Genomic DNA, 15,000 nt, shown 5'->3' on the forward strand with positions numbered 1-15,000 from the left:
ACCAGGGCGTGTTGAGGTGATTTCAACTGTACAGATATACAGTACAAGTAGGAATTTGGTTTGCCTCTGCACGCAGATGTGTTGTACGACCTTGTGCGAATGCCATCTGTTATCTCCCATGGATTTTGTGTTACCTGTCAAGGGTGGGGTGTCAAACTACCCCCAGATATTATTATTTTTTCTCTTCTGTCCCTGTATCAATCAACACTGTTGCACTGTGTTAACTTGTCATGTTGTAACGCGTTCCAGGTGGCCGAATACGTTCTTCCCAAGTTCGAGGTGAACGTGGAACTCCCGCCCTTCGCAGTCTTCGATCGCCCCCAGTTCCCCGCCACGGTCAAGGCCTTGTGAGGATCCGTATCTTTTCGGTTGCTTCCGTGGGAGGCGCAGAGTAGTGCCTGTGTCCTTCTTGAAAGCACAGCTACATATAAGCTTCTGATGAACTGGGCATACATTATTTCACAGATTTTCTATTAGGGAATTTTGAGGACATACCATTAAAGGGACATACACATGCATGCATGAGCGTGCTTTTGCACGCGCTCACACACACCTACACGCTCACAAGAAAAAGAAGAAAGGAAAGACATGATCGCAATATTCAGCTCGTTAAAAGGAGAGGACAATACTGACATAGAATAGATCTTGGTTTGGGACGGGTGGGCAGTATGGGAACAAATTGAGAAGACTGGGGCATGTCGAGAAAGTTTTCAGTGCAGATGCATTGAGTCCTGGAATAGCCTTGAGGGTGATTTAAACCAAATTATATCCACAAACGAATTCAAGGCTAAGTATGGTGGGTGGAGAAAAAGAGATGGGACCCTACTAGTGTAGCTCCTTTCTTGTCTGCTACATTTAGGTAAACAAACACACACACACACACACACACACACACACACACACACACACACACACACACACACACACACACACACACACACACACACACACACACACACACACCTACCTACCTACCTACCTACCTACCTACCTACCTACCTACCTACCTACCTACCTACCTACCTACCTACCTACCTACCTACACCTACACCTACACCTACACCTACTTACCTACTTACCTACCTACCTACCTCCGTGAAGTCTACAATCTAAGTGTAATCCCCATAACCTTTGGTTGACTTGTATGTTTATTTTTAGCTAGGACACCTTCTTTCATCATAATGTCTGTTCTCCTTTCGTCCGCCACAGCTACACGTATGGTAAGCCTGTCAAGGGTGAGGTGACCATCCAGGTGACTCCCACCTACAAGTACGGCTACCTCCAGGCACCCTACGATGACCCCATCCGCAAAGTGGTGCACATCAAGGGCAAAGCGGACGTTACCCTTCATGTCTTTGACGACCTCAAGTAAGGAGGAGCTATGGAAGCTTAATGTAGTTGTTCATTGTGTGATGGTGGTTGTCTGCAACTGTGACACTGGCGTTGGCTTAGTTAACAGCCGAAGAGTAGACACCTGAGGGGAGTGAGGGCACGCTTTGGTGTTACGCAGTCATGGTTACCTGGTAATAAGATCGTAGAAAACTGGCATATTTTAATTATTTGTTTACTTCTAATATAAAGAATAGACTAACTTTTAATATCTGTTTGTATGCAAAGGGCCGTATATACTCGCGTATAGGTCGCACTTTTTTTAAACTAAATATTTCGCCAAAATCAGGGGTGCGACCTATACACTCGACATTAATGAGGGACAGCGACAATTAACTATTTCTATGTGAGAATGACACTGAATTTCAGTGGTGTTTGCAAAATATGCATCGGAAAGCTTTTCAAGCCTTTTGTATGCATAATATATATCAAAGGTTCTTACAGAATTGCTGCTTTAAACTGAACTATTGCTGCTAGAAAATCATATATCAATTACAATAAAATCGTAAAATATTCTCTTTTCTAACTCTTTCGTATGTTTTATAATGTTTATGAGCAATGCGACCTTGACCCTTTGTTTACCGTACGTTACCGTACATCACCTGTTTCACTCGTGGCTGCGTTTCTATGTGCGCAAATCATGTTTTCGTAGCGTAACGTGACATCTCGTAACGTAACTTAAATAAACTTATGATTTTCTTAAATAAAAAATATTATCTTGGTAAACTTTCTTCTGTACTGGTGTATAGTGTCCAGTTGACAGTTAAACTCTATTGATTTTTTTTGTAAAGTTGACCATAACATTTTTTACCCAAGTGCATTTGTTTACGATTATAGTTTTATAAACGCAACCGTTGGTTATGTTTGCACTATGCGCACACGTAATAGTCGGACAATCTATATGTTCTGATATTAATTTCTTTAGTAAAGTTTTGAAATAATGGTAAATATCTGATAATTTTTATGTTTGAATGGGTCTTGTAAATCGCCAGATTATAGTGCTACCTAGTCGCGGGGCAACCGCAAATAACCACTTTGACAACCACAAACTAGCGGTACGACCTATACGCGAATATAAATGGTAAACCCTGTCCAATACCAATACATGCAATCCAAGTGGCCCCAGAAGGTATGCATGTTTGAACACTATAACACTCCACCTTTCTGTTCCTCCAGGCTCAAGGATGACTACGCTCGTGAAGTAGAGGTCACGGCTTACGTCAAGGAAGACTTGACAGGTCGAACCCAGAACGCCTCTGCCTTCATCACTGTTTACAAACACAAGTACAAGATGGAACTCATCAGGACCTCGGACAACTTCAAACCTGGACTCAAATACACCGCAATCGTAAGTGTGGAGCATAAACATTGCCTGCTATGGATTAAATTTGAATTGCATTTTGTAGATATTAATCATGAGTAAATATTGTCAAAGTGTGCGGAATATATAAACATTGATAAAATATATTTTTGTGGTATATATTTGCGGGTGTTCTGGAGCCAGCTATTATTATGGGAACTGAAGGATTATAGAGCGCTGCAACTTTGACTTGCTGCACACACACACACACACACACACACACACACACACACACACACACACACACACACACACACACACACACACACACACACTCACTCACTCACTCACTCACTCACTCACTCACTCACTCACTTGGTGGCGGATTGGTAAGGCACTGGCCTCACAAGCCAGAGAACCGGGGTTCGATTCCCCGGCCGGGCGGAGATAAGTTGGGTTTGTCTCCTATCACGTGTAGCCCCTGTTCACCTAGCAGTGAGTAGGTACGGGATGTTAGTCAAGGAGTTGTGACCTTGCTGTCCCGGTGTGTGGTGTGTGAGTGGTCTCAGACCTACCCAGAGATCGGCAAATAATTAGCTCTGAGCTCACTGCTGTAGGGTGGTGTCTGGCTGTCTCGAACAGAGGCTGCAGCAGATCCGAGGTGAATACACACACACACAAAACATGTATATATATATATATATATATATATATATTATATTATATTATATAAAATCATTACATTTGCTTTCTATGAAAATTTGTTTACTTACAGTAGTGGCAGTGCACATACATGTACATAAATGCAAGTTTTCATGTAAATCTACTTCCACTACCTGATATAGACACCATATTAATAACTTGTTTTTGCTTAGTGTTGGAAATTTGTTATTGCTTGCATTAAAAAATAGACATGGAACCTTCCCAGGTTGGTCTTGTTAGCTTGCCCTTGCTGTCTTGGTCACGATTTCACTTTTTTCAGTTTATATTTATCATTCGTAATTTTCAGTTGGAGATCATAACATCTCTTAGTAATATTTCCTTTTTCTGTTATTCAACTTTCGTGCTGTCTTTTAATTCAACTGGGAGCTTATTAAATAACATAGAGTCACAGTTCTCAAATATTCCATCTAACTTTTCATTCTGTAGTGAGTGTAGGTTATAGTAAGAGGGAGGAAGGAGGGGTTACTGTGAGTTCTTTTCCTGTATTGGTCGGTCAGAACTGAGCTGTTTTTACACGTGGCCCAAAGTCACATGTACTGTATGGTACATGATGATCCCTAATTGCATTGGTTTGAGTCAGCACCGGGTCATGGTGACCAGGCAGATATGCGCAATAGGTTGCGGCATACCTTTCTGGTGCATACCACATGGTTAATACAATGTGCACCCAGAGGTGTGTGCCACATGATTTGTACACAAACACATTTCATCGTATGTCCCATATATATTTTTGGTTACAACTTTAACCACTTCAGTGCGACTCAAATTCTCGCGCGCAGCATCGGCTGCCAAACGTACAATTCATCACACTACTCACATTATAAAATATAAAGTCACTGCTGTATTACTCATTCGCTTTTACTTTGAGTAATAATAAACAGAAAATATGATCAAACTAGTTCTCAAAATCTGGGGGTAACTCATGTACAACTGCAAAAAATAAATAAAGATGCCGACGATATCCTCGTGTACCTACACACACCTCATGACATCTACGTGGGCATCATCAAACCGAAGTGGTTAAAAAGACGGTTCAATTTTGTAAAACAACACACACAACATGGAGAAGGGGCATATTATTACACTCGTATTAATGATTATTGTATTATATGTAATCAAGTGGATTCGAACAAACCCACATGCACTTGAACGCACATGCAAACTCTCAAACACACACATTTTAATGAATAGAGTACACACACTCGAAAAGACAGAAACACTTCATCCTATACTCATTATAGAGTTAGTGTATCATAGACGGTCACAATGTACAATAGACGCTTTACACCTTGTGGAAGGACCGAGATCCTAGCCAAGGGCCATAACTGTGCTTTGCCCTTCAGGCAGGGACAGATGAAAATATTTAAAAGCCTTAAGCACTGAAAAGGTTATGGGGACCTCATATATGTAATTCAGAATAAAGGTAATAAAAAACTCCTCAGTACCACAATATCATATATATAACAATATTTTATATCAATATTCTTGTAAATGGACTCTTCCCATGGATTGTGATGCACTTTCTTTATATTGGTAAATGGTACAGGATGGCATGCCTTAGTTTATACAGAAGGTTTTATTGTAATGGTAGTGTGTGAATGCACTAAGGTGTAGGACTGGCTTTGTCTATAGTAGATGAAAATATTTTTTCTTCTTTGCTCTCCTGTGTGACCCCAGCTCAAGGTGGCCTATCAGGATGACAGCCCCGTCCAGTCAGGCAATGTCACGATTCGCCACGGCTTCACCCACAACACCAAACCCATCGAGACGGTAAGTAACAGGGTGCATGTTTAACTCCTTTGCTGCAGAATGCAACTCAAAACTGAATGAAATGACTTGTAAAGGTGTTGTCATAACAAAATCGTTATTGGAAATGGCTGGTGAATTTTGCTGTTGACACTCCAAGGAATATTTGTTTTGTTTTAATTGCAGTGCCACACACATCTCACTGTGAATTGGTAGGCTAGGTTATTGTTGCCCTTTTGTTCCTGTTTGGAATTTTAACATGTAGTGAATGATAACATGATTATTCTTTAGTTTTGCTTATGAATGACAGAATCTATTTTCCTACAGTAACTTGGATTTTGGTATTACCCTCATGGATAGTGCTGATCAACCATTAAACTCTCACCATGTCTTTTCAGGTGTATGAAATTCCTGAGTCAGGCATCATACCACTTGAGTTTTACCCCCCTTTGGATGATGATGCACAAAGTTTGGTGATTGAGGCACAGTACCTGGATCTGACGCAATGGCTTGGAGATATCAAACGGGCCCTCAGTCCCAGTAACTCTTACCTGCAGGCCTCCCTTATGACACAGGATGTTGTGGTAACTATATGACTGGGATTCTTCCAGTTCTGCAGTTGACCCATTGTGACCAGTAGACTTCTAGCATCTGACAATAGACAATAGAAGATAATGAATTAACCTTAAGAGAATTAATCATCAACACTGTTCTTTAACTTTTTTGTGGTCAAGAGACTTAGTTGGATGAAATCATTAGCCTTTTGCCTGAGGAAAAAACGAACAAACATGGTAAACACGAACTGAAAACAAGAGCAAACGCTTCAGGGGGTAGGGGTACAATCCAGGTAAACACGCATGGGGGTCCTTCATCCCCCACTACACCATTCCCCCCAATCCCTCTTACCTCCCAGCCCAATTCCCCTTACCTCCCCCTAAACCCCCCTTACCTCCCCCAATCCCCCTTACCTCCCCCTAAACCCTCTTACTTCCCCCCAATCCCCCTTACCTTCCCCTAAACCCCCTTACCTACTCCCCATCCCCCTTACCTCCCCCAATCCCCTTACCCCTCTCCCTCAATACCCCTTAAACTAATTGACTTAGAAAGGTTGATGGGAGAAGGGTGCCAGTAACAATGTTTTTGGTGTAAAGGTGTTTTGGCATTATACAGTGTTGTTAAATGAAGTGTAATGCAAGTGATAATATGATAATTATTGTCTTGAGTTTCTCTGACTAGAATCCTGCAGCCTCACAATGGGCAATGGTCCTTGGGCCCAATCTCGCTTGTCAGTGTTTTATAAGTGTGGAGCTCTCTATATCAACAGTTTACAATAGTAGGGAGACAGGAGCAGTTACTAGTTGTCAGTTTGCCATGTGTAAAAAAGCAGAGGAAATATATAGTTGTTAGATTTCATGGGCCCAGTCTGGAGAATGCATGTGAGGCCCTCAGAGTTATATCTCCTGATATATCTCCAGATGGTGTTGACAGGTTTTGAAGATGAGCAGCAGAGAGATGATTTTCTCTGATATCTGTTTTGCAAGGCCACAAATAGAAGGCACTGTCATTGGTCCCTGTAATGTAGGTGTAGCCAGTGAGATTTCTTTTTCCCATTCATATTCTTAATAGAAATAGAATCACTCCATTGCTTCAGTTCTCTCTTGCAGGAGGTCTGCTGTGCCCAGAAACTGGGCATGGCCATCATTTCAACCCATAATTCACTCAGTGAAGAGATTTTGTGGAGCTGCTTGGAGTGGTGCTGGTGCTTTGTCTCTGAACTGAGCACAAGATCTCTTTATCAACTTCACCTGTATTTCTTATACTTTCACATGTGGAGAGCTAACAGCTGGTAGCTACTCTCCATTTCCTATGACTGAGCAGGTGACATAGAAATGGCCCCATAATGATACAATACAGACAACAGTCCAAAGTTTCTTCCTAGAGAGAGATCTGTGGGAAGCTCCAAGGACCATTTAGTGAAACTTGAGGCAACAATTGATTGATTGATAAATAGGACCACATATCAAACCTTTTGATAAATTGTTCCCAACCCTAATTTGAATCTCCACAATCTCAGGTGGGTGGTGAGGTCATAGTTAGTATCAACGCTACTCAGGAACTTGTCTATTATGTGTACGAAGTCTTGGGCCGTGGGGATGTCGTATTTGCACGGACACTTCAGGCTTATGAGGGCAACTCTCATACTTTCAGGTATGTTTATCTTTCTACTTGTATTTTTTCATTAGTGTCTGTCCAATTTTCTCCAACCATTAAGACCAAGAAGTAACTTTCCATGTTTTGTCTGTATTTTGCACCAGACCTTGTTAAGGACTGAAAGGTCTGCTGTTGGTATTTTTTCCAATGTAAATCCATTATAATATTATGGTTGGTCAATTATGCCACAATTTTGTGACATGCATTCCTTTAGACAAGCAGATTTATAAAAGGAAATGAGTACCTTTGGGACCATTGAGGGCAGTACGAACACCTTAAGAAAGTTTGGATAAGCAGTTAAAAAGATCTATCTGTGTATATGTTAAAAGGACTGTTCCTCCATATAAGGAAGATAGTCAGCCAAAGCATGTAACCATCCATCCCATACCACTCCAACACCCATCTGTTTTCCCTTTTATCTTAGTCCTTCTGGGTGAAAGGCCATTAATCCCCCATACTCACTGCTTGAGTCTGAAACATTGCATCAAGTCATAGCACCTCCACAGCAGGGCCCAACTGCTCTGGATAATTAACTCCCAATGTTTCATTACATGGCAACCATCCCTCCTTGTCCTCTTACTAGTAATTAGAGAAGACAAGGAGAGATTCATTTGGGCCATGTCAAATTGTCATCTATTTACAACCACTCTCCACTCACACCTATCTCTTGCCCTCTCTCTTCTCTTGCTCAACAGACATTCCCTTTTTTTTTTTTTTTTTTTTTATCCAAGGCCCCCTTCACTTCATTCATCCATCTCATTCTTCTTGATCTTTCCATCAAGTTCACTCCATCTACCTCTGCCTTCCACACTCTTTTTGCTAGTCTCTCTTCACTCAATCTTTTCATGAGCACAAAACATTCCAGTTATTTTTCATCAACCTAATCTTCCCACTTCTGCTTTCCATCTCAGCTCCTCATTTCTCAATCTCTCCATTTTCATAACCCTCACCATAGTTTTTAAACACTTCATCTCAAATCCATTTAAATTTCTCTTTTCTGCCTCCCTCATTTTACAAGTCTTTGGTTCGTACAGTATTGTAGGCAATCACCCCATCATATAGTCTTCTCTTTGTGTAAATTCCTAGATACCTGTTTCTTCTGACACTTTTCATTCCTCCAAGACACTTGTTTCCTTTACTTTACAGTTTACCTCCACCTCCACCTCCACTCCTCCATTCCCTGCTACATGTGACCCTGAATACTTAAAACTCTCCAATTATTCTAGTCTCTTTCCAGTTCTATGTTACTTTCACCCTTTGTACATCTCATCACTTTATTTTTATCATCAACTTTGTTCAACTCTCCTCACACATGCTTTCTTGAACTGTCACTAACTGTAGTACAAGAGGATTGTCTCCTTTAAACTACTAATATGTGGCTCTGGTCTGTAGGGGATCCCTAAAAATGTCCATTAATTATTGACATGTTATGTCATCAATACCCCAGTTCAGAGATTGGGAAAAGTTCTTCAGACATATATACAGAGAGTTAAATTCACTTCTATAGACATCAGATGGATGGGAAACTCCACATGTCATGGTATGTCAACGCCAATGCTCCATATTGGACAGATCTTTATTTTGTTTTATTTTATTTTTTTCAGTTATAGCCAGTCACTGTATGTCTGTCTCCAATGTTAATTTAGATTAGTTCTCATTTAAGTTTGTATTTATTTTTAGGTATGATATTGCATAATGAGCAGATCTTTAATTACTTTGCAGGTTCATTGCTACAGCATCAATGGCTCCACGTGCTCAGCTTGTTGTGTATTACATCAAGGCTGATGGAGAAGTTGTGGCTGACTCACTTCACTTTGAAGTGGCTGGTGCTTTGCAGAACAAGGTGAATTTTGTATGGGGCTCAGACCTTTTTCCTGTACATGGCATTTTGATTGATAAAAACCCTGCTCAGGCAGGGAATCCTCCTTTGAATTGTCTAAAACTATCTGATGTTTGCTGAACAAAATCCAGGCATTGTATTAGTTTATTGAAGGGCTTAGTTCTTCCCATCACACCCACAATTCCTAACCCTTTTGTTTTGAAGGGGACTACCCCCTTAACTAATTGAGATTGCTTGGTGGTGGTTGCTGTAAATTTTTAAGTAAAATATAATGAAAGAGTTAATGAGAGCAGGTTTCAGACAGCCTTAAGCCTTCCAGTCCAGAGGGTTTGAGGTTTCTCTTCACCTGAATACAATCATCTGTCAGCATCTAGAATAAATACCAATGTTGTAAATGTAGAAAAAAAATATATGTATAAATAAAAAATGTATATATACATATATATACCAAAGGCTTTTTTCCCCCCTCATAAGGGAGGTAGCCAAAAAACAAAGACATAAAAACCACTCGCACCCATTCCATCCCTATCACACTCCACTCTCCTCCATCCTCTTCCCTCCCTCTTATCTTGGCACATCCTGGATGACGGGTCATCCCTGTATCTTGCCCACTGCCCTGGGCCAGAAAACAGTGTCACAAGACACAGCACATCCACAGCAAGGCTGCTTCATTAAATCGGCAACCCCCCCCCCCCTCTCTGTCTCCTCATGCAGAAAAGGAGAAGATGGGGGAGAAATCCCTTTGGGCTGTATCAAATTATTTCTCGCACATACTTCCTCACCCAATCCACCTCATGCATCACAGCATCATCCATATACAACAAATTTCCATTCACTCCTGTCTTCTGTCCTCTCCCGTCCTTCCTCAACAGACATTCCCCTCTTTCCCAAAGCCCCTTTTACCCCATCCATCCATCTCATCCTAGGTTGACCCCTCATGTTCACTCCTTCCACCTCTGCCTTCCACACCTCTTTTACTAGTCTTTCTTCACTCATTCTTTCCATGTGTCCAAACCATCCCAATACTCTTTCATCAACCCTATCTCCCAATTCCCTTTCCACCCCTGTTCTCCTCCTCATCTCCTCATTTCTCACTCTATCCAGCCTAGTAACCCCTATCATACTTCTCAGACACCTCATCTCAAACACATTCAAACTCCTCCTCTCTTCCTCTCTTATGTTCCATGTTTCTGCCCTGTACAGTGTTGTCAGCACAATAACATCCATTCCCAAATGTCTATTTCTCATTACACTTTTTAATCCACCAAGCCATTTACTTGCTTCTCTCAATCTACATTCTACCTTCACCTCCACTCCTCCCTTTCCCACCACATTCACACCCAAGTATCTAAAACTATCCACTTCCTCCCTTATTACTCACGTCCAGTCTGCTGCCACTTTCTCTCCTTGTACATCTCATCACCTTACTTTTACCTACATTTATCTTCAACTTCCTTCTTTTGCACAACTTCCCAAACTCTGTCACTAACTTCCTCAATCCCTCCTGATCCTGCTACAAGTGCAGTGTCATCTGCAAACAACAGCTGGCTTATCTCCCACTTTTCTCCATTTTCTTTAACCATCTTCAATCCCTGACCCACTACCCTTGCATTTACCTCTTGCACCACCCCTTCCATGTTTAATGATAATAGTAATAATAATAATAATAATAATACATACATACATATATACATACATACACCAAGGCTTCCCCCCCCCCTTACAAGGGAGGTAGCCAAAAAGAAAATAATAATAATGATAAAATAAAATATTATGGACCTTTTGTATCTCTTGTCCACTGACTACCTCGGTCACATTCTATCTTTGACTTTCCTTCAGGTGACGTTACGGGTTTCACCTCGTAAGGTAGATGTAGCTGATGATGTGGACATTATGGTGACAGCAAAGCCCAACTCCTTTGTGGGCCTTATGGGAATTGATCAGCGGTCTCTTTTGCTCAAATCTGGCAATGACATCACACAGGTATGTTAAGGCTGAAGACAGATTAATGAGATTTTGTTGAAACTGAGTACAGGAAGGTAGGGGTATGTACATACTTAAGAAAAGAAAAAATAGCTCATTACAAATTTAACTCACCTTTTAAAGACCAGTGGTCCCACTTAGCTGAATAAAGTCATCTAGCATAACTTGTATCCATAACAAAATCATCAATTTTATTACTAGGCTTTAATGGATTAATCAAAATAGCTTGCAGTCCAGGTATCACATACTTCATGATTGAGAGATCCCTCAAAGCTGAAAAAAGTAGGCTTTTGTTAGCTAGAACATAGTCATGAAAGTGACCATAGGACTTAAATGGCTTAAGCATTGAATATCTAACTTGAATTAATCTGTCACTCTTGCTCATCTTAAAGGCTGGGATAATTGCTGAACTAGAAGACTACAACCCAGGGCGGCGTGGACTGACAGAAGAGCAAAAGAAGTACAACCCCCTCCTCTTCAATACCTACACATCAGTCACTGCTCTTGATGTCTTTTCTGTAAGTAGATTTCTCAGTTGTGCAGTCAAAGGTGTAATTTGCACAAAGTCGAGTGTTATTCTTAGAACTTGGTGACCCTTAATTGCTTCTATTATACCTGATCTTGTTGTCCTTCCTTTCTCTTCTTATCTGTTCCCATCTTTCCTTTCATCTCCTCTCCTCTCCTCTCCTCCCACCTTTTCTCTTTCTATCTCTTCTCTTCCCCTCACATTCTTTCTCTTCTCTTCCCATACCCCTTTCCATTTAACATTCAAAAGTCCTCACAAATTCTTTTACTGACCCAATATTCACTTTTTTGTACCATGGTTCCTCACAGTCAATTTGTGGTTAGGGGGAACACACCATCTATTCCTGTTTGGCTTTGGTGGTACAAACCCTTCTGCTTAGAACTGCAGTCAAACTATCATTAACCTCTTGAATATGATTACGCCTATGTATGCGTCATGAGCTGTGAGTGGGCTATACGAGGATGCTGGCTTTTGTTTGCTGATTATATTTATTTTGTAGTTGTAGCTGAGTGACCCCCATATTCTGTGAACAAGCTTTATCATGTTTTCTGTGATGCTATATTTATTCAGAGTAAAAGAGAACAAGTATAATAGCAATAACTTTATATTTTGTAATGCGCATATTGTGATGCATCATCATATATCAAGCATTCTGATGTGCTCATGAATATTTGACTTGGATTGAGGAGATCACATCACATCATTGTACTCTTACAGTATATTTTTTATTTGTTCTTGATGTATTCCAGTGTGATTGACTATACTTTATCATCATTCAAGGAACTATCCAAGCACTGAGAATTCATATTTAAAAACATATATTGCAGTTTGAACTGAACTAAAAGAGACTAAATATTGTTTCATTTAATCTTGTAAAATTTTTCTATGTATATGGAATGAGAGGATCATCTTCTGCTATGTTTTTCTCCTACAAAAAGTCAATGCATGAGAGGGCCTGGGAGGAGGACTCCAACCTAGTAATTAACCACTTTGGCACAAGGACACCTATGTAGGTGTCATGAGGTGCGAGTGGGTGCACAAGGATGCCGGTGTCAGCATCTTGATTATATATATATATATTTAAAAAAAAAAAATTTTAGTTGTACATGAGTTACCCATGAATTCTGTGAACTGGTTTGATCATGTTTTCTGTGTTTATTATTACTCAGAGTAAAAGAGGATGAGTAATACAGCAGTGACTTTATATTTTAAAATGAGAGTAGTGTGATGCATCATACATATGGCAGCTGATGCTGCTTATGAGAATTTGACTTGATTTAATGTGGTTAAGTTGTTCATGGATGTGGTACACATGAGAATAAAAGGGAAGAAATGAACAGCATTTTTGTGAGAAGAAAGACAGAGATATTGAAATTGAGTGGTGAAGCTAAAGTGAAAGGGAGGAGTGTGGGAGTGTATTATATAGGTTGTCACTAGCCTACCTCCCTTGTAAGGAGGAAATGGGATTTTAGTATATGTATGTGTAATTATTCTCATATACTCTAGTCACATCATCTCATATGCGACTGTCATCCTTACAGAATGCAGGTGTGGTGGTGTTGACCAATGGTATGGTGTATGACTTCAACCCCATGCGTAAGTACACGACTCTCATTGTAGTGCCCTTATTGTGGCCATTCTTCACTGCTTGATCATAGTAGGCCAGTTTATTTTCCAAGATGTAGTTGTAAAGTAGTTTCACTAAAAGTAAATTTCACAAGTAGTCTCCTAGGAAGCAAAAGCATTAAATAATGAAGTAGTATAGTAAATTCATGATAACTTGTGTATGAACTATATAGTGATAATGCATTAGTTATATTTGAAGTTGTAGAGTTCCTTATTATTTTTATTTGTGTATTTATTTAATTTATTTATTGATTTATATATGAATGTATTTATCAATCTGTTTTATTTATTTTTCCCATTTTTCTTTAAAATGGAAAGAACTTGTTCATAGATATCCAAGTTGAAATAAAGATTTATTTGGGAATGTTATTTGTTGGCCAGTTTCAATCGATTATTGACCAAATAAACATTTAAGTTATATTGCATGCACATAGATATATAGTCAGTGTCTGACCTGCCTGCTCCTGTAGGGTAAGTTATATGCTATGGATAGATTGATTGTACAAGCTATGTCAACCAGGACTTGGTTCTCATAAAAAAAAAAAAAAAAAGATAAAAGAAACTCTTATATTATCTCATATGTTAATTTTGATAAAAAAAAAAAAATTCTACAAGAAATATATACTCATAGAATTACAAGCTGATAATAAAACTGATTTTTTTTCGGAGTAAGTTGTGATTTGTTTTCCATCAAGAAATAAGTGTTTACCTTTAAAAAAAAAAAAAGGTTGCATTTTCAGGGAGCTTTGTCATGGTTGACAATGGCTAAATTATATTTTGTTATCATTAGAATTAGTTGCACATTAGCAGCAATATAGCTGAGTAGTTTTGATACCACAATTTATAAGTACCAGTTGGATGTACCAGCTCTGCATGTATGACATTTTGACATTTTTTAGTTCATACCTTTTAGATGTCACACATGACAGAAATTCAGTACTTGGTCTTGACAGTATGACCTGACATTAGGTTGGTGGCTTTGTAGGAATTTCAGTGATAACAAGCATTTGTCATAATATATTTGTATAGTAATTACAACCCATTCATTTGCATGCAGATGGTAAGGATCACTAAACTAATTCACATCTCCATTAACTTCATAAATTAGAAAATAGCATGCATTCCTATAGCACAATCCATAGAACACTTGAAAAAATCAGTTATACCTGATACCACAATGAAAGCTGTAAACATTTTGAAATGTGTTATATATTTATAGATCAATTATAGTTCTTAAATCATAGTTGGCAAAGCAAAATTATATTCAAGAGAAAATTCTTTCTTCAAAGAAGTTAGTCTAGAGTTGTTAAATTATGGTTATGAACATGCTAAAGCCTTCAGTAGTATAGAACCCAGTTCGTAATTCGTGTGAACTTTCTTTCAGATAGAAATGTTTACAGCATCTATTCATGAACAGTCCAGAGTGATTCTGAAATATAAACAGTATTTATTGAGACTGTAGCCAACATGGGCACACACATCACCATAAACCATAAATTTTGTTGCTCTCATTGGCTGTGTTAAGTGATGCATGGCATGAGATTTGAGACTTGCTAAGAATATTTATTAATTAAAACACTTTTTCAAAAGGGGTACCTTTTATGATTACTAAGCATTCTTAAGTTGTATAATAATAAGCATTCATTCAGAAGGCGG

The 15,000-nt window shown here is 39.3% G+C and overlaps 1 protein-coding gene across 1 annotated transcript in view; it reads left to right on the forward strand.

Moving 5' to 3' along the window:
- Positions 1–242: 242 nt before the first annotated feature.
- The window catches only part of LOC143035791 (CD109 antigen-like), a gene marked incomplete at its 5' end in the record, with an annotated part of 77,118 nt that continues 62,360 nt past the window's right edge, over positions 243–15,000 (forward strand). Inside the window, 10 exon segments of the mRNA XM_076202754.1 lie at positions 243–347; positions 1,210–1,368; positions 2,566–2,737; positions 5,090–5,182; positions 5,557–5,742; positions 7,233–7,366; positions 9,092–9,212; positions 11,049–11,192; positions 11,585–11,710; positions 13,260–13,314. Of these exon segments, the coding sequence (XP_076058869.1) occupies positions 243–347; positions 1,210–1,368; positions 2,566–2,737; positions 5,090–5,182; positions 5,557–5,742; positions 7,233–7,366; positions 9,092–9,212; positions 11,049–11,192; positions 11,585–11,710; positions 13,260–13,314 (1,295 nt within the window).

Source organism: Oratosquilla oratoria, chromosome 19 (genome assembly GCF_046742065.1).
Source record: "Oratosquilla oratoria isolate Oo_2021 chromosome 19, ASM4674206v1, whole genome shotgun sequence".
NCBI lineage: Eukaryota > Metazoa > Arthropoda > Malacostraca > Stomatopoda > Squillidae > Oratosquilla > Oratosquilla oratoria.